Source organism: Typopeltis vanoorti, chromosome 1, assembly GCF_054136105.1.
Source record: "Typopeltis vanoorti isolate ZY-2024b chromosome 1, IOZ_Tvanoo_1.0, whole genome shotgun sequence".
Classification (NCBI taxonomy): domain Eukaryota; kingdom Metazoa; phylum Arthropoda; class Arachnida; order Uropygi; family Thelyphonidae; genus Typopeltis; species Typopeltis vanoorti.
The window spans coordinates 102,860,834-102,887,119 of record NC_143549.1 but is presented as its reverse complement, the minus strand read 5'-3'; the positions used below and the strand labels follow the sequence as shown (position 1 = coordinate 102,887,119).

The following is a 26,286-nucleotide window of genomic DNA, read 5'->3' as shown; positions in this document are numbered from 1 at the left end:
CTCAACTTCAATTCCTTTTTAAAACTTTCTTACCTGTTTTTCTTATGAATGTGATATTCATTTTTAACATACTTAAAACTAAGTGATCACTTCCAATTTCAAATCCTCTGTATTTGATATAAGATATCACTATCAGCAATAACAGTCAATAAGTCTTATTTCTTGAGTCTTCTCTCCACATGAACTTGTGCACATCTTTATGTGATGAAACATGGTATTAGTAAGAGCAGAAATCAACATAGGTACAAATAAATTTCATTGTCCATTTCCTCATTTTGAAGATTGCCCACATAACTCTTTGAAACTGACTTTTAATCAAGAAGTTTATCTTCATGTTTGGTGTTAAATGCTATTGTTAACCCTTCCTTTCCTTGACTGATAGTGCCTGAATATAACATCTGATACTTATTTAGTAAACTCTCACTTGCTTTTTGTCTTCTTTGTCAGTAATGCCAATAATATCTCCCTAGTACTTTTCCCATTCTTCTGCAAGTTCCATTTCCTTTCCATCTTCTGTTCACTGTTCACCCTGGTTCTCTTATGTAACTGGGCAACACTCCAGCTGGCATGAGATCTCATGAATTTCATGTACCATCATGTGAATTTCTGATTTAAGCCAACAGAAAGTACAAGCTGGTTAGCTAGGTTCCAAATTTCCAGCCCATCCATGGAGCATGGTAGTTTTCTTCCAGAGGATCCTGTGAGTGGTATCCAATACATGGTCTGCAATACCAGATTGACCATAGTCATGATTGCAGATGTAACATTTATGTTCAACTAAACAGATGGTGTCTGATCTATCTGTCTGTCTGAAGTAAGCCAACTTGTAGGAACAGGATACTTTATATACTCAGGGTACTTTATATAGTATATAAAGTATCCTGTTCCTGCAAGTTTCAGATCCAGGATCACACATGTGACTTTGATATATTAGGCGACCATGTTAGAGTATGCCCAGACGTTAACATCTGACTAATGAGATATTTGCCTAGTTGGTGAGCCAGCAAAAATTTTCTAAACCCTAAATTATTATTATTACTTGACACCTCCAGAGATTCCAAACACTCATCGAGGGAGGGCTTACTCTACAACTCTCTGTTTCAGAAACCCCTACCTCAATCCACCAACTACAACTAACTACAACTAACTGCAACTACACCAATGCCATCTACTGCTCACCACTACAATTGGTATTTCCACAGAAATTCACAAACATCCATGCCCACGGCAGGATTCGAACCCACATCCTTTTGGCTGGAGAGCAGATACGCTAACCACTCGGCCAGCCAGACTGGCAACACTATTAAATATTCTGTAATATCTTGATGTATATTATATCCCTCAAAGAGTGTACCAGATACTACAAGAATCCAATCTAACAGATAAGCTTAGGTGTCGATGGTTATTCATGACTTATTTTTAACAGTATTAACAACACCAAACAATTTTATAGAAAGATGTTTTATTAACTGTTTATATTTCACTGAATCACTTAAGGATAAACTTCCCTCTAGCTCACCCTGCAGTGTATGAAGTTCCCTGTAACTTGGCCTACTATGGGCAAACAGGAAGATCAGTTAACATCCATCTGGAAAAGCATAAAAAATATATTCACTACTATTACTATGGCAAGTGAGGACTAGCAGACCACGCGTTGGATGCTCCTTCACACAGGATTAGATGGAAGAAAACGAATGTGCTATTTAGAAGTCATTATAGATCTGAAAGATTATTTAAGAGTTCTCCTAATCTAAACAAATATGGTTGCATTAATTTGCCAAAAATTTGGGAGACTGTTATCGTAAAAGCAACTCCCACATAACTGTAATTTTTTTTGTTTTTTTTTACAACATTAGAGGGTGCCAAAATAGGACTTTAGAACTTTTGTCCATTACAATTGTACTGTTTCACTTACTCACTGTCAAGCATACTGGCCATGTTGTGCTCTGAAGATACTGATTTGAAATTCAGCGAAATGTAAGCAGTTAATAAAACAATTTTTGATAAAATTGTTTGGTGTTATTAAAACCATTAAAAATAAGTCACAACTATAAGAATCCAATGGAACCGCTGTTCATTAAATTGCTTAAAATACTATTTCTTTACAGACCCATAACTTATTAAAATTTTTCTTACAAACTGATCTGTTATATGTTACATCTCTAATTGGATCATCCCTTAGATTTATTTTCTATAGAACTCTTAACTACATCAATCCACTTACATCTCTATCTTCCTCTGGGTTTTCCTGAGCTAGTTAGCCCTGTGGATAGCACCTCTGCTTTCCAACCATTGGGCTATTGGTCTGGATCCAAATGTGGCATGAAAGTCTTTACTTTGCAGATGATTGATGTGGCCTGATATGAGACTATAGTCCTGCTTACTGGAGACTTAAGGGGAAATAAAAAATCTGTAGAGCATGATTTCCAGATAATTTAACCCCTGAAATGCATGACAAAAGATTTACACAACTTTTTTTTTTTTTTTTTTTTTATGTTGGGCCCATACACAGGAGGTTGGTTGGTCAACCTATAGTACATTAGTACCGTGCATAGGTAGTGGGTTGGGAAAGGAGATATTTGTTTATATTTGATTTAAATGACTTTAAATTGTATTCCTTGGGAAACACAGCAGGTAGGAGACTGTTCCACAGTGCAGCAGTTACAGGATTTCTGTTTGTTTCTAGGTGTACTGTGAAGGGATGTTGTGCAGCAGCTGCACGTGTTCCAATGAGCTTTGTAATTATTGTGATGGAACTTTGTATTGTAATGGAAAATTGTAACTTTGTAATGGAATTATTGATGTTATTTCGGATGAGCATTTCCCATGGAAATATTTGTAGAATATACTTACTGCAGAGACCATACGTCTGTGTGAAAGTGGGAAGAGAGAGTTGGTAAGGGATGGATCATCAATACAGAGGAGAGGAATTAGCTTAATTGCTCTCCTCTGTATTGAGTCGAGCATTTTGAGAGAGCTTTTAGGGGCCCTGCTCCATATGTGGGAGCAGTATTCAATAGCTGGGCGAATTTGTGATTTGTATAATGTTAGTAGCTGTTCGGGGGTGAAGTAACATCCTGAGCGAAAGAGAAATCCTAGTTTTTTTGAGGCTGAAGATTCAATGGTCGTGATATGTTTATGCCAGGAGAGGTTTGATGTGAAGGTGATTCCAAGAAGCAAGATCTCAGACTGTCTGAAAATTTGGGTATCATCAAAAAGGATACTGGGGAAAAATGGTTCTTTTTTATGAGAAATAGTACAGAACTGCTTTATTGGCATTGAAATTTATGAGGTTATCTGAACCCCATTGTAGGATGGCTTGGAGATTAGAGTTGAGGTGGTTGATGTTCTGTAGGTTGAGGTGAGTTGTGAGAATGTAAGCGAGGAGTGAAGTGTGCTGTCATCTGCAAAACTGTGTATTGGGTTGGAGGTCAATTGCAGTAAGTCACTGATATAAAACAAGAAGAGGGTTGGTCAGAGAACAGAACCTTCTGGGACCCCAGCATGAATTGAGTGGTGAGAGGATAGGGAGCTGTCCACCATCATACACAGTGTGCATCCAGACAGAAAGCTGGCAATCCAACTACAGAAGTCCTGGATCAGACCAGATGATGGTAGTTTGCCTAGTAGGCCTTTGTGCCAGACCCAGTCAAAGGCTTTGGAGATATCTAGTGCAACCACTTGAGATTTGCCAAACCTCTCCATAGCATTTGTCCAGAGATGGGCGATGTATGTGAGTAGATCTCCTATTGATTGGCAGTGGCGGAATCCATACTGTCAGTCATTTATTTGGTGAGTGTCTTCAAGATAGTGTAGGAGTTGGGAATTGATGATTTTTTTCCATCACTTATGACAGGACTGAGGTAAGCGAGATAGGGCGGTAATTGGATGGCATTGACTTATCACCCTTCTTGGGAATGGGCCAAATATAGGCCAATTTCCAGTTTGTGGGATAGAGTCCAGTGGAGTAAGAGATTATATATAGGTGACATACGATAAGGTTCTGGAGCACAAACTTTCAGAACAATTAGGGGAATGACATCGGGGCCAGGAGACTTTTTGTGTCTAATTTGGACTATTTTTCTAATTTCATCCTGGCAAAAGGATATAGGGGGCATTGTATGTTGGATGTCTGGAATGGGTGGGGGACATTTACCATTTACCAGTTATGTATGCATTTGAAGCAAAGTATGAAGCCGAAGATTGGCTTTTCCTGTGGGTGATGATGCAGTAGAGCAATCTGGGTATGATAGGGGTGGGAATAGTGTTGGACAGAAGTTACAGCCAATTGCTTTGGTGAGAGACCAAAAGGCTTGGCTGCCAATTATACAGGCTGCTAGTTTCCTGCTTTTTACTCTTCAAACTCTGTTTTGGAAGCAGTGATTGTTTTTTTGCATCTATTACGGGCTTCGGTGTAAGCTTTGAAGGAGGATGAGGTTCTTGATTTCTGTGTTGTGGTATGTCTGATGTTTCATCTCTAGAACACTGGCATATCTTTTAGAGAACCAGGGTTTCGTTAGGGAATGGCAGTTCAGAGTGCTGTGTGGAATGTATGTATTCATGCTGGTGAGGATTACTTTAGTAATAAGCTCGGTGCATATGTTTGGGTTGGAAGGCAGGAAGCAATGGTCCAACCATGGGAATGTGGCATAGAAGTTGCTGAGGCTGTCCCACTTGGCACTGTTATAGTGCCAAACTACTCTTGTATGGGGATATCTGTGTAAATGTTGTTGCATGGGGGAGGAGATGAGCACTAGGTTGTGGTCAGAATTGTCCAGGGGGGGGGGGTGGCTCACTACTTTCACTGTGTATTTGGAGGGGTCATTGGTGAGGAAGAGATCTAGGGTGTTGGGGAGTGGTTTGGGTTAACTGGTATTCTGGTTGGCATATGGACAAGTTGTATAAGGTCGTTAGTGATGGCAAATGTTTCAACGTCTCTGCCTGTAAGATCTGTATAACTGGAGGAGAAAAGCCAGCTAGTGTTGTGGACGTTAAAATCTCCTAGGAGGATGATTTCGCTGTTGGGAAAGTGGGAAAAAGTCGATTTTTAGCGAGAGGAAATTAAAGAGCTCAGGGTGGTTGGCTGTGTTGGGGGGAGCGATAGAGACAGCAGATGAATTAGACTGAGTGGGGAAGGGATATTTTCAAGCAAAGAAGGTCAAAATTGGGTGCTCTCTGGCAAGGTATGTCAGAGCGAATGTATGCGCAGACACCACCCTTAGGATGAAAGTTGTTAAAGAGTGAGTAATTTGGAAGGTTGAGATAAGTGGTGCTGGGGGGGGGGGTGAGATTTGAGTTTCTGCCAGGAAGAGTAGGTGGGATTTGGTAGACTGTAGGTGGTAGTAGACACCATTCAGGTTGGAGTTTAGGCCACGGATGTTGGTGAAGTGGATGTGTGGGGTTTTGCGAGTCATATGTTGGACCGCATGGGTCTTGCACTGGTCTCCATGGTGGCATCACTTGGTTTTTTTCACCAGTTTATCTTGTCTGTAATCGATGGTCCAACTGTTGTCACCATTTTGAAGTTTTTCTTCGAGTTGTCTTTGAAGCTGGCGTCTTTGTTCCCTTTGTGCAAATGATGTCTGGTTGTGCACATACGTGCACAACTATGAATTTGCCATCTGATACTCCTTGGTAATTTTCCTCAACACTCTCATATCTGTGGTCACCATTCTTTTAACAACTTCTTTATTTCTATAACAACCCTCATATTCATACGCATAGATCTATCTGCACCAAAGACTGACTAACAGAAGAATCAATGAGAAAAAAAGTTTCCCCAGACAGCGACTAGAATCCATTTACAAGTCTTTCTCCCAACTGACCTTGTATCATGAAGTTGCTAAAAAGCTATGTAGACATCATTATCTTTGTCAAATTTTTGATTTCATCCTGTACACTTCCTGAGGAGCATACAGGATATTATACTAGTATCCTGTATGTAACATGAAAAGGTTACATCATTACTAAAGCTCATCAACAATTTTCCTCCAAATTATTCTGTTATCTATAAAGACTCCAATACCATCAGATCTTATATTTTGGTTTTCTAATGCACTTCTTACTGTATAAAGAGAGCAAAGGTTAGCAAAACAGATATTTGATTAAGAGGAATACCAAGATATATGTGGAATACCTGTTTTGCTAACCTTTGCTGTTTAAGTGCCTAAAACCAGGTCTGCTCACAGATTCCTGAATGCTAACAGTGTCAAGTTCTTTCCTAATGCCATCTGTTCCCTCCCTAATCTTTCTCAGAACTTTCATATCTGTGGACTGTCCTTGATGAAGTACTTTACAGTATTCCTAATCCAGTACTCAAATCCATTAGTTAAAATTGGTTTGAACACTGCTTGTATACAGTAAGCTTAATGGTTTGAATAATTTCTCCCTTATTCCATACAAATTTTTTCAGCTGACTTCCTACCATACCAGCTTTGATAATTCTGTTGTCTATTTCAATATTTAATTTAATACTATAACATCATTTGCATAAAGAGCTGAAATGAATATCTCCAATTTTGATATCAAGCCTAATTCTACTTTCCTTCATAATGTGATTCATATAGATGCTGAATAACAGTAGAGTTAACATGCACCCTTGTCTCACACCTAATTTAACATGACAAGTTAATTAAGTATTAATCAAATTATATCAATATTGCTTGATATAATGTCACATTTAAACCATATAACTGTGGATCTGGAAAACGCATATATGACAGCCAAGAGAAAATTTGTTCAAAATACTACAAATCCTGACAACTGCCATTTGACCTGAACCAAGCTTGTTCTTCTCCAAGTAACCTTTCTAAAATTTTTCTTAGCCTTTTGTCAAGTATGCTTGCATATATCTTATCAGGAATAGTCAGTAGAGAAATTCCTCTACAGTTCTCACATTTAATTTTACTTTCCTTTTACATAAGGGGTATCATGAGAGCTCTCCTCCAATCACATGGAATTCACCCCCTCTCATCAAGCCTTCTGAATTATGTAGTGTAGCTACTGTAAAACTTTTATACTTCCATACCTGAGCATTTCTTGTCGAATAGCTGCTTTTCCACATTTCAGGTTTTTTGATAACTTTTTACACATCACGTACTGATATATACTCCTGACTGCATTTCTCTCGAATATTTCCTACCACTGTACTATCACAGCTTGTTTTATTTAGCAGTCCTGGTTCGCTAAGTGTTTAACATATCTATTCTCCAATCAACAAGCTGTGGGTTCAAATTTCTTATTATAGACATGAATATGGATGTTTGTCCTTTCCTAAATCTTATAACAGGAGCCTTCATAGCTCATCAATCAAATGGTAAGTTAGCTGGTCTCATATGATGGTGGAGTTTTCTTCTATCTTGGAAAGTTGGGTTTTTTTGTCCCTCAGAACAGGCAAACTTGCCCAATGAACACAAGTTCCACAGACATAAAATACTTACCTGTAGAGGGATGCAGCATAGGAGTGGCAACCTGGCTGCATTAAACTGCCTGAAGCTCATAATCAGAGGATTCAACCAGTCTTGAAATAATGAAAAAATGGGAAGATGGATGGAAATCTTACACCAAAATGTTAAGAACTATGTTACTGAAGAAATAATTTCTGGACAACATCCCCCCCCGCCCGAAGTTCTTTTCTATTATTGACTATGATGAAGTGATGTCTTTGATGTGATTTCTGGTATATCTGAAATGATTTATCAGTGCTGTGTATGATCCTTTATATAAATATGGACATGAAATAAGCCATCTAAACACTGCTCTTTCAAGGATCCCTTATCATGGTAAGCTAACGTGTACCATTATGTTATATTGCTGCTGAATCTTTTATTATTAATTTTTTAAATTATGTCCCCTGTTCTTTAATAATAATGGTTTTACTTTATTTTCTCTTCAATAATCATGACGACTGTTTAAGAGACATCTATTTATCTATCTCAATGGCTTTAACAGGCCTTTAAGGCCCACAGCCTTCCACGCATGTTTGGATTTCGTAACCGAAGTACGAGGATAGGATGGCCACCCCCTATGCCTGTAAGTATTCTTGGCTGTATTCCTGTGTGTTTACGGGGCTGGTTTGCCTGCTTGCGGGATAAAAACCCCAGATAAACTGGCAGAAAAAACCCGCTGTCCACGCCCAAGACCAGCTAACTTGGCTTTGATTGAGGAAGATCCTTAAGCTCCTCACATCGGCGACAGGAATCGAACCTAGGACACTCCTTCCCCAGGCATATGGGTTGTGAAGCACAAAGCCACTAGGCTAACCGTGTGGACTTTGTTTAAGAACATACGTTGTATAATTGTATAGTATTCCACATAACAAAAGCTGCTGAGTTTAAATCTAAATTGTAAAGGTTTTAACAAATTTAGAAAATATCCTGAAAGCCATATTATTTTATTGAATCTATGCAGTGCAGCGATGTTAAATATCTACAAATGGACAAAGTGATGCTAAGCAGATATGCACTGATTCAAATATACCTATATAATTAAATGAGCAAAATTATTAAACATTTTTACACTAGAAAGAGCTTTGGCCATTTCAAATGTCCCAACTGTATCCATATTAGCTGCAATAATTGGTATCCCATGGTAGTGACCTCCTGAGTTCTTGAACTTATATGTGCGAAGCAGATCAACCTGTAAAAATAAAACATAATATAGGGTTCATTATGAATTTTCAACTTACAAACACGTATTGCCCATAAACAGAGAGTCCAACTTAGATATTCACAATAACTGCTAAAACATATGATGTAGTAGTGAACATATAATGCACGTACAGAGGTGATATGTTAAACATAATATAGGGTTCATTATGAATATTCTATTTCCAAACATGCTTGTAAAATAGCTCAACTTACCTTAGATATTAACAGTAACTGCCAAAACATATACTGCACTGATGAACAAAAATAACTCAGAATTCTCTTTTAAAAACTCTAAGTTATTGCTAGTTCAATCATTCTTTTTCTTAATGAATGACAGGAAACAATACTTTGAAGTAAAAAAAAAAAAAAAAAAATCTTTGACATGTTAAGAGGCGTGTTTATGAATTTTTGATGAATAATTTTTCTCTGATCTTCCATGGGTACTTCATATGAATTAATATTACAAAATACACTACTTTCAAGCAACAAATTACCATTCAATCAATACCATTCAACTTCAAAGTCAGTGAACTTACTTTTCTTTATTCACCCTTTCCAACTCTTATGTTTTGTAGCAGCTTTTGTTCATCAGTATGAAAAAGTCCAGTAACGCAAACTTCATTATTCATCATCATCATCAAATTCCTGCAATGTACCCTCAAGGGGTGTACAGGATATGACAGTACTACATGAAAAAATTACATCATTACTAACTTCCTATCTACAATTTTCCTCACTCCTATTTCCACAATAGAATTGAACTTTATTTCGACTTTGATAGTTTTACACCCCCCCCTACACTGCAACACTGCCACACACCCGAAAACCGTTATGAAATATAGGTAGTTTTTATTTAATTCATTATTTTCCATAGTAATTGTTCCATATAACGTTTAATTTTTCGACACAGAAACTAGGTTTTGATTATTATAAATTAGCAAATTATAAATCAGAAAATATACATATTATTTCCTCATTATTAATTATAAATCGGGAAGTTAGGTGACATTGGATGATAGGGGAAATTAATATTTAAATGCATTGTCATCCTACAAATGCAATATCAGAATAATATGTTTCGAATGTCTGCTAATCAATCAAAAAGATGGAAAAACAAAACAAGGATTTTCTTCCTGTAAAATATTCAGTTATTGCACGAGGCAGTTTAGTGTGCTGCCTGCTAGACATGTTCTTTTGATCTGTTTCCCACTGGGGGGGGGGGGGTCATTAATCTTAGTAAGCTATAATCTCCATTAGCTTACAGCTTATTACTGGGCAGAAAGGAATATTAGTGTGTGTGTGTGTGTGTGTGTGTGTGTGTGTGTGTGTGTGTGTATACATACATATACATAACACACAATTCTGAATAGTAGGGTAAATCATTCTCTGAGATGTTTTATTTCTTAATTTTTGAAACATTCTGTTCACCACAATCTCGCCTAATGCAACTGTTTTTCAAATATGTCTATTATAAGATTGTTTTTGTTTCTAAATAAGAATACGGGGTGATTAAGGGTCAAAGCTGTATAACTGAGAGGAGACTTCCACATAGCCTTTAAAGGAATGCAGAGAACCGACCAGGGCTTCTGACCTAATGTCCAATCCTCACCTTCTCGTGGTGCACCCTGTTGGGTATCTACTTTGATACTGAACGAACGAGGATGGGCTGGCAATTTGGGATTTAGCCGACCAAATTGTATTCTTATTGGTTAAACCAAAATAAAAAATGATGGTACAACATGACAAATTCATTATTCATTTCTCATGTTAATAAAAATCTAATGGTAATAAGGCTCATCTTTCTTCTCAACTTTAACCTATTTTTAGAACAAGCTTTCTTCATTTGCAGAAAGACTAATATTATGTAGTAGACATAGCCTGTTGTAATTAATCTGTTGTAATCAGCAAATTTCAACTGGTTTGTTGAGACTCTCTTGGTATTCCTAAGATTATCCCCCATAGGATGTGAAGAACATTTTCAGACCTTTTCATTCAAAGCTGGATTAACTAGTCTTAGGAATAAGTGGAAGAGTTTCTTTAAATGGTCAGGTTTCACTGATATACCTTTGAAAGTCAATAGAAAGAAAGATCTATTTTCAGCATACTTATAGTATGCTGAAAAAGCATACTATAAGTATGCTTTTTCAATGTGACAATTTCAAAAAAGTGAAGTGGTAAAATATCCTGTCACTGGCACTCTTCTGACTCTGGAACCATTGGTGACTGCCTCAATGCCATAGCATTTCTACACTTCTGTATGGTTGACCTAATGACCAAAAATAGAATTGATGGAAAGGTAAAAGCATAAAGTAAAAAATACAATTAATAGACCAATACTGAATTTTTTTTTCAAGTCTATGCTCCTACAGATGAAACTGATGAGCACCTTCAGAGGAATACTCCAAGGAGATGTAAATGCCAAGGTTGGATATAGAAATGATGGTGGAAGAGCATATGGAAGGTAAAGACTGGGTGTTAGAAATCAGAAAGAGAGAGAGAGAGAGAGAGAGAGAAGAAAAGCTAATAAATTTGCATTGAGAATGCAAATGTTTTCAACATAAGAGAAGACTTTATGCTTGGAGGTCCCTTGGAGACAGATTTAGAAATCAAACAAATTATATAATGATATTAAAAACAGATGACAGATGCAAAGTATGCTGTAAAACTCAAAGACATGTCCAAAGTAGACTGTGGATCAGGTCACCAACTGCTGACATTAGGATCCATGTAAAAAGCCATCAAAAACAAACCTGCAAACAGGTATGATTGCATCAGAATCCCTGAAGAATATAATAATGGAAGCAAAGAAAGATTCCATGAGGGTTTACAACAAGCTGAAAATGCCACATGAGAAGAATTACAGAACTAGGCCAAGATAATTTTGAATGAAACAGCAAATCATTATATCCCAAAAACAAGTAGAAAAAAAATAATCACTCTTTTAAGAAAAACACTTGATCTGATCAACCATGGGAAAGAAATTAAATCCAGGAGTGAATAGGTAAAATAATATAAGAGAATAAATCCAATAGATGAAAGCAATAGAATTTATTACAAAGAAAGAATTACAACACAATAAAGAAATCTTGAAGGAAAGAGTCCCATGCAGACAGTAATGAAATAAAGTTTCCCTTTTCAAAAATCAGAACACTCTCTAATAGTTTCAAAACAAAAAACTACAACATAAAAAATTCAGATATATTAGATAAGGAGTGTGTGTGATAAACATGGGGAAATAAACCTCCCATCCTCAGAGAAGAGGAACTAGTTATCAAAAATATGAACTGGAAGAGCAGCACGCAATAATGGAATTATCAAAATAATAAAGGGCATATACTGAAGTAAGTAAGTAATGCCAAGATCGTGCAATTTCTTGGTGCTTCCATAAAAAAGAAAGCACCAAAAATGTGAAAATTATAGAACAACAGCATTAATCTCGAATGTAAGTAAAATCATGCTCTATATTATCAAAGAAAGAATTGATAATCACTTGAAGGCTTGTATAACTTCAGAATAGACTGGATTCATGAAAGAAGAGATAATACCAAACACCAAATATCATATTTTAGATACAATATTGAAAAATCAAAAGAATTAGATAGCCTGCTTACTTATGCTTTATTTGACTATGGAAAAGCATCCAACTGCATAAATTGGAAACTGATATAGGAAATAATGTCTAATCTGGCTCTCTCCAACATCTTAGTTAATAAGTCATACAACTGGATAGTATACAACCTTGCGGTTGTATACTATTTCCCAAACTCCTCAACAAAACCCAAATTGCAGTAAGAATTGACAACACATCAGACTAGTTCTGTTTAAAAAAAAAAAAAAAAAAGAGTAAGGCATGGTTGTATACTCCCAAACTCTTCAATCTCCATGGTGAAGAGATCATCAGATCTCTAGATAACTGGAATAGAGGCATATTGATAGATGGCTCAAGAATCAATAACTGTGTAATAGCAGATCTCTGGATAACTGGAATAGAGGCATTATCTATAGAGGCTTTATCTATAAATAGATAAAGCTGAATAGTTTATCTATCTGGGCTCACTATTCTCTGCCAGTGGGAATCATGCAGAGGAAGTTAGAACATGGATTACAATGACTCAGCTCACCAAGATTTGTAAGAATAGAAATATATCTATCAACACAAAGATCTGATTAGTCAAATCCTTGATCTTTTTTATGGCTATGAGTCTTAGACAATGAACAAGGCAATTAAGAAGAAAATCAATGCTTCTGAGAAAAGAACAAACAGGAAAAGCATCAGAGATCCGAATCTTGAAATGACTCTCTGCAACATGGTGGAGAGAAGTATACTCAGATATTTTGGACACATCTTAAGAAGAGATGGAGAGAATATTGAAAAACTCTTCATGCAAGGCAAGATGAAAGAAGCTAGAAGAAGAGACAAGCCCCATGAGAGATGGCTAGATCAAACTCCTGCTCTAACTGGATAAAGGTTGGAGGATGCAATTAGAAAGACAGAAGACAAACAAATGGAGAAGACGAATACATCAGGTCATAAATTCCCAGGCATAAGAAAAGTGACTAAGAAGATGACTCAATAATTATAGACGAAGAGAGAGAATAAAATCATGAAATTATTTCTTTTGAAAATGATCTAAAATTGCTTACAGATGATTGTTATTATCTAACCATGTGATTGATTTTAAAGGATGATGAGTGGAAAGAAACTTTATGAAGTATTGGTTGTTTTGATCAAGCAGTTTTCCTCAGAAGAAAACCATATGCATCTGGCAGTAGCTAAAAAGAATATTATGAAGGAATACTCCCTAAAATACTAAGCTTGCTACATAGCCTGGTATAGAACTAAACAGTAACAACATGAATCCTTTGTTCAAAAAATTCTAAACAGTGACCTTATTTATTTTGGTCAAAGTGACTATTCAATTAAGAAGAAAGTTGGTGAAACCAAAATTATGTCTATTATGAAAAAATCACATGTCTAGTCTTACCTAGGATGCAGCTAAAAACTAAACACAAGATTCTATAGAAAAATACTAACTTCAACTACAATTCATTTTAACCATGACTGCTTGTTTAGAGCCTTTTGAAGCAATATTACCTGCCCAGATTTTAACTGTCATGCTGGCTTATCTATGCCAAAAATTTGGGAAATTTTGAATCTAAGCAACAGTAATCATCATCATTGAATTCCTGATATTTACAGAATATTATGATAGTACAAATTAAAGATGCCGAGAAATTATCTTCTTGGTTTAATCCTTTATCCAAGTGTAAGCAATCAAAGTTTGCACGTGAAGTAGCTTCACAACTAGGCTACTTCACATCGATTGCCTTAGTATCCCATAATGCAAAGTACACTTTTTGGACATGTATAATGCAATGCATTATGAGAGGGGCCACTACCCAGACCAGTTATGACCTTTATTGAGGCATGTTAAAGTGCAGGGATACCCCTCCAAAAACTCAGGCAATCCCTCAGATCACCAAACAATGAGTGATCTGAAGGACCATTTAGCTCATTACTCAGCAGCAGCATCTTTTCAATGACCTCCTTTCTCTAACTTCAAATCCTATTCACAACTTTACCAATAACAGCACTCTTCATCATTCGATAAACCCTGCAGAACCCTAATGTTAGATGCTTCAGGATCTTTCATAATCAGCGATTTGAACACTGTCCCCCTCAATATCCTGAAATGGAGTGAAGACAACTTAGTAAATTTCAATGCCAAAAAAATTCAAGCCTGCCTTATTACCCAGATATATTTCCCATATACGAGTAGTGAAAAGGTATATTACCTTATTATTAAAATATTCTGGATCAGAGATAGGAACTGAAAGATTTTTCATTTGGTTATACTATAAATTAAAGATGTTAAGAAATTATATTCTTAGTTTTATTGTCATTAATTAGCCTCTACATACAAGTAGCCCTGTCAGGAAGATAATACTTCACATGCAGATACTTTACACTTGGATAAAGGGTTAAACCAAGAATATAATTTTTTGGAATCTTTAATTTATAGTATAAGTAAGTGAAAAAAAAAAACTTTCAACAGCTATGATAGTACTATATGAAGAGTCTACATTATTAATGATTTCCTATCAAACAATTTTCCTCCAAATTAGTGTTATTCATCAGGATTCAATATTGTGAGATCTTATTTTTGGTCTTCTAAAACAGTACTTCCCAAACTTATGGATGTAAAGACCCCCTTGGAAAAATCAAAATATTTCATGCCCCTCCCCCAATATCATAATACAGACATATATTATTATCATAATACAGACATATATTATATGTCTGTATTATGATAATCATAATACAGACATATATTATTATAATATTGTATATAATATATTATAATAATATAATAAAACATACACATCGAATATTGCAAAAATCAAATGCAATTATTACATTTTTAGCATCTTACATACATTTGACATGGCACACTTAGTCTCAAAACATTTTAAATTTGTTTTCATTATTTCACGGCCCCCCCCTTCAATAAAACTAACAGCCCCCAAAGGAGGGGGGGGACACAGCCCACAGTTTGGGAAGCACTGTTCTAAAATACTTCTGTGTCAATCCACCTACATGTTGATCTTCCTCTGGGTTGCTTTCCTGCAGTCTTTGAATTACACATCAATTTTGATAACCTTTCCTCTCTCATTCTGTTTAAATGGCCATATCATCTGAGATTAGCTCTGTTCATACATTCCTGAATGTTAACAATGTCAGGTTACTTCCTAATATCTCCATTTTTAATATCATTCTGCCATTAAAATCACTCCTTTATTTTTTCGCCCTCATAACTTCATACTGTGGAGTTATGAGGGCGAAAAAATACTCCTGTATTTTTTCGCCCTCATAATCATCTATTTTATTTCTAACAAAGCTCTGAAGATCCATATATTAAAATTGCTTGAAAACTGTCCAGCTAGTTGTGTTTTCACTGATTGTTTTCATATTCTATACAAATTTATTCAGTTAACTCTCCACAATACCAAGTTTTGCTATTTTGTTGTCTATTTCCATATTTAATTTGCCATCTCGCTAAAAATTCTCCTAAAGAGCTGCAATGTTTTATTTGTTCTAAAGATGGGCCATTCAGGATGCAGCTTGAATGTTCCAGCCTATTTTCACAGTCTGTCTTTTAATGTTGATTTTCCTATCAAATCTTATTCAATTATAATAAAGAATCCTGAAGACTGGTATTTGTGTTTAGGAGTGTAATATCATCTGCATAATGTAAAGAGCTGAGATTAACATGATCCATACAGATGATGAATAACAGTGGAGGTATCATGCACTCACATCACACCTGATTTTACATCAAACTATCTTCCAACTGCTGACTCACAATTCAAATATACAATATATTGTTTATACCATACAGTTGTAGCATTTTGAATATATTTTCTCTTGGTACCTTGCCATATGCCATTTCCAGATTTTAAATACAGATGCTGTCATATTTCTTAACTATCTGTGAAAATCTGATCTGATAACCATTATATGGCCTGAACCCAGTTTGTTTTTCCTCTTCTTTCAATTTTTCTTAGCCTCTTCTAAGTATACTTGAAGAAATGTTACATGGAGCACTCATTAGGAATATTTCTCTGTTATTCTCATATTCAGTTTTATTTCCTTTTTAGAGATGCTATGAGAGATATTCTTCAGCCATATGAAATTCAACCTTGTGACCAGGCCTTCTGAATTATGCAAGGCAGCACTGCACTGTAAAACTTTTATATAGTATGCCCACAGATTCGAGACCCTTCTACATGTCACAAAAAGGAGAATCCATTCCAATAACAGGGTAATCAATCCGTCTTCTGAGATGAGTTTGTTTATTATCACAGGTCGGAAAATTTAGCTTTTCTTTTATGAACATTGTAGTTTTTAAACTAGTACAGTGACAGACAAGAAAGCACGTGATTTTGCATGTTGGCGACCAATTTGAACATCCTTCATTTCTTTCTCCCCTTCAGCATGAATCGACTATTCTTGGCAGAAATCCAAGTGAAGCTCTACAAAGTGTGGGCATACTATACCTCTACATTTAAAGTTTTTCATTATCTTATCTATCTACCTCAAGTACTGATATGCACTCCTGATCATATTCCTCTTGAATATTTTTTCAATAATGTTCTGTCAATGCTTATTTCATTTGACAAGGGCCTGGTTGGCCGAGTGGTTAGCATATCTGCTCTCCAGCAAAAAGGATGCAGGTTTGAATCCTGCCATGGGCATGGATGTTTGTTATTGTGGAAATGCTAGTGATGGGCGATAGATGGTGTTGGGGTAGTTGTAGTTGGTGGAAACAGAGAATTGTAAAGTAGGTGTCCTCCCTCGATGAGTCTTTAGACTCCCTGGAAGTGTCACGTAATAATAACAATAATAATTACTCCAGAATTTAGAATCTAACAAAAAAAAAAAACATGAGGTTTTTCTTGGCCTGATTTACTAATTACTGTAGTTCTGCTGTTTTTACAAAAACAAAGTCACCTTCCTGGCCTGCTCTTTATACCCATGCAATTGACTGCTACTATTATTAATCTTGTGCTGCCTCCACAGTTATCCTCTTCTTCCAAATTTCATGCTTAATCCCTTTATTCATCCATTTGACACCTTCTTTATTCAGCCTTTTGACCATTGGAGGTCACACACTGATACTATTATGTATTTCTTTGTCAGTTCCCAAGCAGCTTTTATTTCCTTACTGCTCAACTCCTCATTCTATGCTATAGCTCTAAGCTGTCTCCTAAGCTTGACATAATCAGCCTTGTAGTCCCACATATATCCTTTGTGGCTAGCCATATGATGACTTCCTTGCAGAAGTCATCATATGACTAGCCACAAAGCACATAATCACTTCATGATCACTCTCATCAACTGGAAGGAAGGAAGTGCAAAATCCCACTCACAATTACATCCTCTGATGAAATGATCAGATTTAAAACTCTTGATCCTCATGTGCCTCCTTTACATACTACACGAGACAGTTGTCTCTGAAGAACTCGAGAAATTCATTTTCCTTATTCCGAAATACTATCTCTTCATTCCAATCTATGCTGCCATAATTAAAATCACCAATAATAATCACTTTCCCTGACTTATAGCAACATCCAACTAAATATCTGAATTTCATCACTCACTTGGTATGAGACTTACCATCTTGATTAGTGGATGTATTTAGTGACTAGTGCATGAAATGCTTGTAATTGTTTATAGAAATGATTTGATCCCCATAATAGAATTTTTTTTTTAAAAAGTATTATTTCTGGCTTCTATGGAATCACAAGATGCACTATGGAAAGCTCAACTCCTACAGATCACAATGCATTTCATACCTTGACTTGAAGACGAACACATTTAGTGATGGTGCAATTGCCATCCACTCTAATTGTATTCTACTCATTTACAGCTCTCCATGTAAAGAATCTACTTCTCACTTCCTTACATCATCCTTATACATCCTCAATGGATGACCTTTTGTTCTCTTTACAGTCATTACCTTATGGAATAATTGCCCTTTCACCAGCAAACAATTGGTGAGAGGAGCCTATCACCAATGATATCTCAATCATATCACCCCTTCTTCTCCCTATTTGCCAAGATTGAATGAAGGTACTCTTGACACCTTCCCTTATTTTGCCCTCATACATTATAATTCTGAGACAGTCTGTGCAGATATTCAGATGAGGTTGATCAATGCCTTATACAATGGCAGTACCAATTCCAGCCTTTACATCAATGATCAATACCATTACATGTGTTTGCATTATAGCAACCAATCCTCTGAAAAACTTTTAAAACGTGATCCCTGAACTACAAGTCACCATCCACCAACAGCTTCACATCCTTTGCAATTTTCCACCAATTTTCATTCAAATGTTCAAAGTCACAATCTACTCAAATCATCTTGTAGCAAAAGCATATCAGGACTCTCTGCTATTACTGTCTCCAATTTAGCATTATTCACAATTAAATATCTCTTCTCAAACGTTGATCTATATCACCAATATATAGAAGCATAACACCACTTGTTCTGCTTCTCCTATCCTAGAAGACAATGCATCCCATACACAACTTACTGTCTTCTATCATTCATTCAATGTTATATCCAGGCAGCCAACTGAACCCATCATCATCCCCTCAATTTCAATAACAGTTTGTCATGCTATAATCTATTAAATACTTTTGCATATTTAGAAAAATCACAGTATAAACATCTGTCCAATACAGCTGTCACCCTATTCAGTATATCTCCAGCTGCATCTGAAGAGACTGGTTAGGAATATTTGTACAAGACTGGGATGAGAGATATATTCAATACTCTATGATGGACACACATGTTGTAAAGGATTTTGCATTTTAAGAAAAGTAACAAATGTACTGAATAAGGAGGATTCATGCTTTGGGTGAGCAAAGAATTAAAAAGAAATTCTTTGCTCACCCAAAGCATGAATGGTTTGCAAAAAAACTTTTGTTGATGGAAGCTACATAATGAAAAAAAGGCACATAGTAGCCTATGATCATGGTCTAATCAAGGCTTTGTAAAATGGCATAACAAGTTTCTTATTTCTACTTTTCAGTAGTGCACTTCCTCCTATAATAGTAATGTATTGTGTAGTTTTTGCAGTACTTGTGTATGTGTGTGCACGTGTGTGTGTGTGTGTCTACAGAGAACTGTATCTGGGCTACAGTTCTCTGTTGATCATAAATCTTCCTGAGAGGAAGGCTGGATATCACCATCACTCCTGTTTATAATCCCTTTCTCTCTAATGCTACATCATTAAAAAGAAACTGAATCCCCTATCTGCAAAATATCATTAATATGGTTTGTGTATCCACTGTCCAACTAACAACTTCAGGTTTGAATCCTGCCTGACACATGGGTATATATATATATATATATATATATTTTTTTTTTTTTTTGTCATGTATTTTTACATAATCCGGAAACCCTGCTCTAGAGACTAAATATGGAATTTTTTTACACTTCAGGTCTCCAATAAACAGTGGTCTCACACTGTGTGATAAATTTATGTAACACCCAAAGACTATCAGATACATCAATGCCTCAGGCAGGATTCAAACCTGAAGCTGTTAGTTGGACAGTGGATACAAAAACCATTTGGCCAACCAGGCTAGCTTTTATTCTGGTGAGGTCCAAAGACAAGGGACTGAGGCAATATCAGGACTCAGGAATGTTGGTTATGAGGAGAAGCAAAGAAATATACATTGCAGAGTTTAGTGGACGGATTTTTTTTTTTTTTTAAACGTTGAGCCCCTACACGAGAGGTTGGTAGATCAACCTATACATTAGTACCATGTATGGGTTAAGATGGGACAAATGGAAGAGAGATGATATGATATAAACATTTTAAGGTGATAAGAGAATTTGAGAGGATTAACATGGAGGGAATACACATAGAATTATATGTACAGTGAAGGATATGTAAAGGTATAGTGAAAAGAGGGTGAGGAACACATTGTTTAGAAGACAGAGGAATACAATGCTCGTGTGTGTGTGTGCGCTTGTTGTGAATGCCAAGAGTGTGAATTAAGTCCAACATGATAGATATGTAACTGATTGAGCAAGCCTTCCTGCAATGAGTCTGCTGACTCCATGGATTTTGCTATTCATACAATGACCTCATCAAATTAATGCAAAATAAACAGAATGAGTAAGACCTACGAGGGGGATTTCATAAGACTGAAACAAATGACTTTACCCAAATCCATGAAAGGAAGAATATTTGGCCATGAAAGAAGTCATATCACTCATCACTGTATTAGGCATCTGTTTCCAAAGAGCTTGCAGCACAATTTCCATTACATCTGAGTTAAGCTACCACAGCACAAGGGGAAACTAACACTTTTAACCAGATACAGATACAAATTAAAACCAGTTTTGAAATTCCATTAAAAAAAAAAAAAAATCTCCTTTTACTTATTTTTTTTTTTTTAACAGCAATAAGCTCTTAGATTATTTTATTCTGAAATCATCTTGAGAGTTTTGTAGATGATTTCTAGAGATGTAAAATTTCATGATGGCAACAACATAGCTATCAAAAGAACTCTTGACTCTATGCAGATATTACTATGGTACACTAAAAGTAGATACACAAAAGGGTCAGTTCTTTCAAGCACAACTCACCATGAAGGAGAACTGTCTTTATATGTTTGATTTTTTTTATTTTTTTATTGACTAGTTAGAAGTATGCTTTCACCAACATGTGCATGATATAAATAATAAGGGCCATTTGAAGATATATACATCAAAAATACAAGAATTTTAATTTGCACAATTGTCAAATTTCTGCTTCTGAACCATAGGATATTTTTAAATAACTTACAGTAGGTAGTAGGTCACAATATTATTCCACCACTGTCTTTGGTGATGCAATCAATTCATTTTCAACCTCTGCTCCAAAAAATAAAATAAATGCTAATTCTTCTCTTCTCGACCTACCATAAATTAACTTTCAAAGCTGGTACTTCTTGTCACCCTATTAAGTATCTGCTTCATTAAATGAGAAAGGCTGTATCGTTACCATCACTCCCTTTTCCACTCTTTTTATTAAGCTCTGCAACTTACATTTCCTTAGTTTATCCTCATAAACTACCATTCTTAACTTTGATATTCACCTCAGGATTACACAAGCTCTAGAGCCAATTTTCAACATACATCAAAATGAAATGGTATCAACACTAATTTTTTTTAGTTGTTCTCTAATATTCAAAAGTAAGGATTGCTATAAGAAAATTCTGAAATTTTTAAGGGAACATATTCTATAGCTTTTATGATGTTTAAAGATCAAGATCCAGTTATCAGTAAAATAGTAATAAATAAGATTTTAACTTTTACATATTTAGGATTCATGCTTTCACATGAAGATGAAAAGGATTCATCATTTTTTTTTTCAATTCAATTCAAACATAAAAATTAGAAAATACCTTTTAAAATAAATAAGTATAATAAATTCTATCCTCAAACCTAACCTTGTGCAAAAACTGACTAAAAGTTTATGATATACTAGCTTTACCAACGCCACTGCATGGAAATGAAAATTTCGAAAAACAAAAGGATAAGCAAAGATTTAAGAGAGTAAAAGAAACAATAAAATAGTGAAATAATTAAACCAGGAACCAATAATGGAGAAAATAAATACAAATGGATGAAGTATGTTATACAAATGAAAACGTCAAGACCATCTTAAGTTCCAATATAAACCATCGCAAAAAGATTATCAAGGCGTTTTTGGGGGAAACTTGCCGGTGGTTTCTGAGGTCGGAACAGACCTAAATCCTTGAAGAGCGTGATGATGATGATGATGATAATCTCTACGACAAATTTAGAAGTGATAAAGGTGGTAGCGAAACTGAGTGTGCTTATGTATTTTTGTTTTTGTCAGAGATAAGTCTGCACAGTGCATGAACCTACCTCACTTCTGCTTTTTAATGTACTTCTCTTTGGTCTTAAAAGCACATCTTTAAAATCTAATTTGATTTCATTCTCTATGTGCGGCATTCTCAACAAATACTACAGCAAAACCAACAACCTTCCTGTTCAGCCGAAAATCAAACACCCGTATCGAAAAAGAAAATACATATATAAAACAAAAACACTACAGACATCTAACGGCAAAAATAACCAGACTTCTTTATTCAAAAGGTCGCAAAACCTTGCTTTTCCTCACTTGCTCATGCATATATATTCTGTCTACTAAGAAACCAAAGAAAATACTGTTAATTCCTATTAACTCGATATTTCTCAAAAGTAGATGGGATGTGGACAATCTCAGAACCCTGATAAATTTTCGAGTACCAAGCATAATAAATAATTTGACGTTTTTAATTTTTTTTATTAATATATACAAAGTTTATATTTGCCAACTGGTCTGACCGAATAATTAGAATATTCGTTCTCAGTCCAACAGTCAGCACACTTGAATCCAGCCTAAGGCATAGATGTTTCTGATGTCTTTAGGTGGGAAATAAATTTCGTATCCCAGTTTGAGATCAACCTCCCGCTAACTGAAGGCCTGATGTGGAAAAGTTCCGTGTTTCGTCTCTAAGATATGGTTTTTAAATTATATAAAATATAAATTACAATATATATATATATATATATATATATATATATATTTACCTTTGCCTATACTGTTAGTCTATTAAAGTCTTCCTGCATCACCTTCATTTACCATTGCTCTTCCCAATTTAGCATCGTCAGCAAACAACTGAATGTTTTATATCAAATCATTTCCTATATCATTGATATACATATCAAATAACACAGAGTACCAAGTTCTGGGGTCTGTGGTACACCATTTCCCAATTGCCTCCTCCTGGATCAACTACTCCATAAAACACTGTTTTGATATCTGTCCATCCACCCTTCTTCTAATCCAAATCAGTAGATTTATATCCATCCTCATTTGCTCCAATTTATGCACTGGCATTCTATGTGGAATCCTTTCAAATATATTTGCCAAGTCAAGAAATATCACTCAGTAGTCATTTACTTTATCCATTTTCATTGCCATTTGTTTATAAAAAGAAGAAAATTACTAAGGCAACACCTGCACTTCACAACACCATGTTGTCCCTTATAGAGTATCATATTCCTGTATTCCGTCTATCTGTCACAAATTTCTCCAGTACTTTAACCACCATTCCTGAGATACTGACTGGCCTATAATTGCCACTTTTCTCTTGGAGCCTCCTTTATGAAATTGAACTATTTTCCCCTCTTTCCACTCCATTGACACCTTTTCCATTACTGAGGCTTAAATTAAACAACTTGGTCAGAGAAGCAGATAATTCTCTTCACATTCTCGTAATACAGTAGCAGATATTCCATCTAGTCTTATATTGTATATACTGTATATACGAATATATGACTAAATTCGTTTAGTCATATATATTTGGTACAGAAAGCAGTCATCATCATTCATATCAAGGATTTGGGCCTAGCATGGACTGCTCCGGCCTTAGAAGTCATCGTTGAATCGCTTAAGAGGACGTCCTGGTTTTCGTTTTCCTACTGGCTTGTACTATAAGGCTTGTTTTGATAATCTTTCGGTTTTCATTCTTTGAACGTGTTCCATTCATTTATGTTTATATTTTTTAATTTTTCTATTACTGGTTCTTGTTTTAATTCTTTCATAATTTCTTCGTTTCTTTTGTGATTAAATAGAGTATACTTTGCAGTTTTTCTCATAAACTTCATTTCTGCTGTTATTAATCTTTGTTTGTATATTTGTTTTATTGTCCATATTTCACTTCCATACATTAAGACTGGAAGGGCTAATGTATTGTATACTTTTAGTATGGTTTGTTTTTGAACTAAGTTTGGTTTAAATTTAGAGTTAATTACACCTGTTATTTTTAAATATTTTGCAATTTTTACGTTTATATCTTTTTCATTTTCATGTGATCATAAATCCTAGGTAGTTAAATGAATTCACCTGTTCTAAGATCTTGTTATTATTATTATTATTATTATTATTATTATTATTATTATTATTATTATTATTATTATTATTATTATTATTATTATTATTATTTCGGGCGACTCCAGGAGTCCTTAGACTCATCGAGGGAGGCCCTAAACATCATGTACACACAACTATGTGATTACATTCTCACAGTATCTATCATACCTTGTCTTGAACTCGTTCACCGTCATAGTACCCACAACAGACTCAGGCAGCTTGTTCCACCCATTTACCACTCTAAAAGTAAAGAATCCAGCTCTAACACCCCGGCTAACCACACTCTTGCCCAGCTTCCATAGGTGTCCCCTAGTTCTCCCACCACCAGTCCTGATCTCAAAAATATCCTCTGAATTAATCTTATAGAATCCCTTTAGCAATTTGAATGTCTCAATCATATCTCCCCTCCTCCGCCTATCAACTAGTTTCTGCAACCCACAAAACTTCAACCTGTTCTCATATGGTTCGTTCCATAGACCTGTTATCATCTTAGTCACTCACCTCTGGATCCTCTCCACCTCCTCCCCATCAAGAAGGAACCGAGGTGACCACATCTGGGCACAGTAGTCGAGATGAGGTCTTATCAGGACTCGGTACAGAGGTACAATAACTTGCTTGTCTCTGCTCGTCAAGGTATTTTTCAACAACCAAGTGAGTTGATGAACTGATTTAGCTACTTTTGCAGTGTGCCCCCTAAACTTCATCTCCCTATCCACCAACACTCCCAAGTCCCTGGCCTCATCAATCTCTTGGACAGTTCCACCAATGTGGTATACTGCTGGTAATCTTTTCAGCCCAAAATGCATAACCTTATATTTTGTCACATTAAATATACATCCATTCTCCTTAGCCCAGAACTCCAATCTATCTAAGTCATCCTGCAAGACTTTGACATCTTCTGCATTCACTATTGCCCTACCAACTTTGCATCATCAGCGAACAAATGAATTGTTCCACTTAGATTCTTCCCTATATCGTTAATGAACAGATTAAACAGCAGTGGTCCAAGAACAGAACCCTGCGGCACACCACTAGTCACAGGCCATCTTTTGGACTCTACTCCAGAATAAACTACTCTTTGATATCTCTCCATCAACCAACTACCGATCCACCTCACCAACCCTATATCCATTCCCATATACTGTAGTTTACGGATTAGTATTCCATGTGGTATCCTGTCAAACGCCTTTGCCAGGTCCAGCAGTATCACTGTAAACCCATTTCCCTTATCCAGTTCAGCCGTCACCTTGTTAAAAAACGAGCAAGTTACTGAAGCATGATCTACCCTTCACAAAGCCATGCCGTCCAATGTACAGTATCTCGTTTTCATCAATCCATTCCTGTATTTTTCCCTTGACTACTTTCTCCAAGACCTTGACAATGACTCCTGATATGCTGATAGGTCGGTAATTTGCAACCGTAGTCTTGGATACTCCTTTATGCAGTGAAACTATTTTCCCCTCTTTCCACACCTTCGGGACTAAGCCAGACCTGAGTCTCAGATTAAACAACATGGTCAAGGGCACTGATAATTCTTTAGCCGCTTCACGCAAGACCCGTGCCGGTATACCATCCAATCCCACAGATGTGCTCACATTAAGGTTCTGTAATAGACTAGTCACCTCCACTTCATTCATCACTATTCCCGTATAAACTAATGGGTCCTTCATTTTTTCAATGTCACCACCTGGATGATATGCTTTTGCAAAGTGCGCGCTCAGTAACTCCACTATATCGACTGATTCAGTGACCTCCTTACCATCGTCATTCCTTAAAATCATTTTGCCGTGTACAGTTTTTTCTTGTTTGCAGCATATTGAAAGAACTGTTTTGGATTCTCTTTTGCTTGCAAAGCTAGTTTCCTTTCATAATCCGCTTTTGCTTTTTTTACCACACTCGTTACCTTTCTGGCCTGCACTTTCTACCGTTCGTGTGCCTGCAGGTCACCCCTTTCTTTTAATTCCCTCCACAGTTGTTTCTTTTTTTGCAGCTCAAGCTTAATGGTGTTATTCATCCATTTAACCCCTACTTGTTTTATTATTCGGACCCTAGGTATACAATCCGCCATTACCTCCTGTAAATGCTCCTTGACCACTTCCCATGCTCTATCGACGTCCAGCTCTTGCAG

General features: G+C 36.0%; 1 protein-coding gene across 1 annotated transcript in view; it reads right to left on the bottom strand.

The window, feature by feature from the left end:
- Window positions 1-22,225, bottom strand: part of LOC150110261 (GMP reductase 1-like) — a 120,757-nt gene extending 98,532 nt beyond the window's left edge. Inside the window, exons 1-2 of the mRNA XM_090398717.1 lie at window positions 22,106-22,225; window positions 8,518-8,637 (exon numbers count right to left, since the gene is read on the bottom strand). Of these exons, the coding sequence (XP_090254843.1) occupies window positions 8,518-8,637; window positions 22,106-22,192 (207 nt within the window). The 5' untranslated portion in view covers window positions 22,193-22,225. The remainder of the gene's footprint in view (window positions 1-8,517; window positions 8,638-22,105) is intronic.
- Window positions 22,226-26,286: the final 4,061 nt, after the last annotated feature.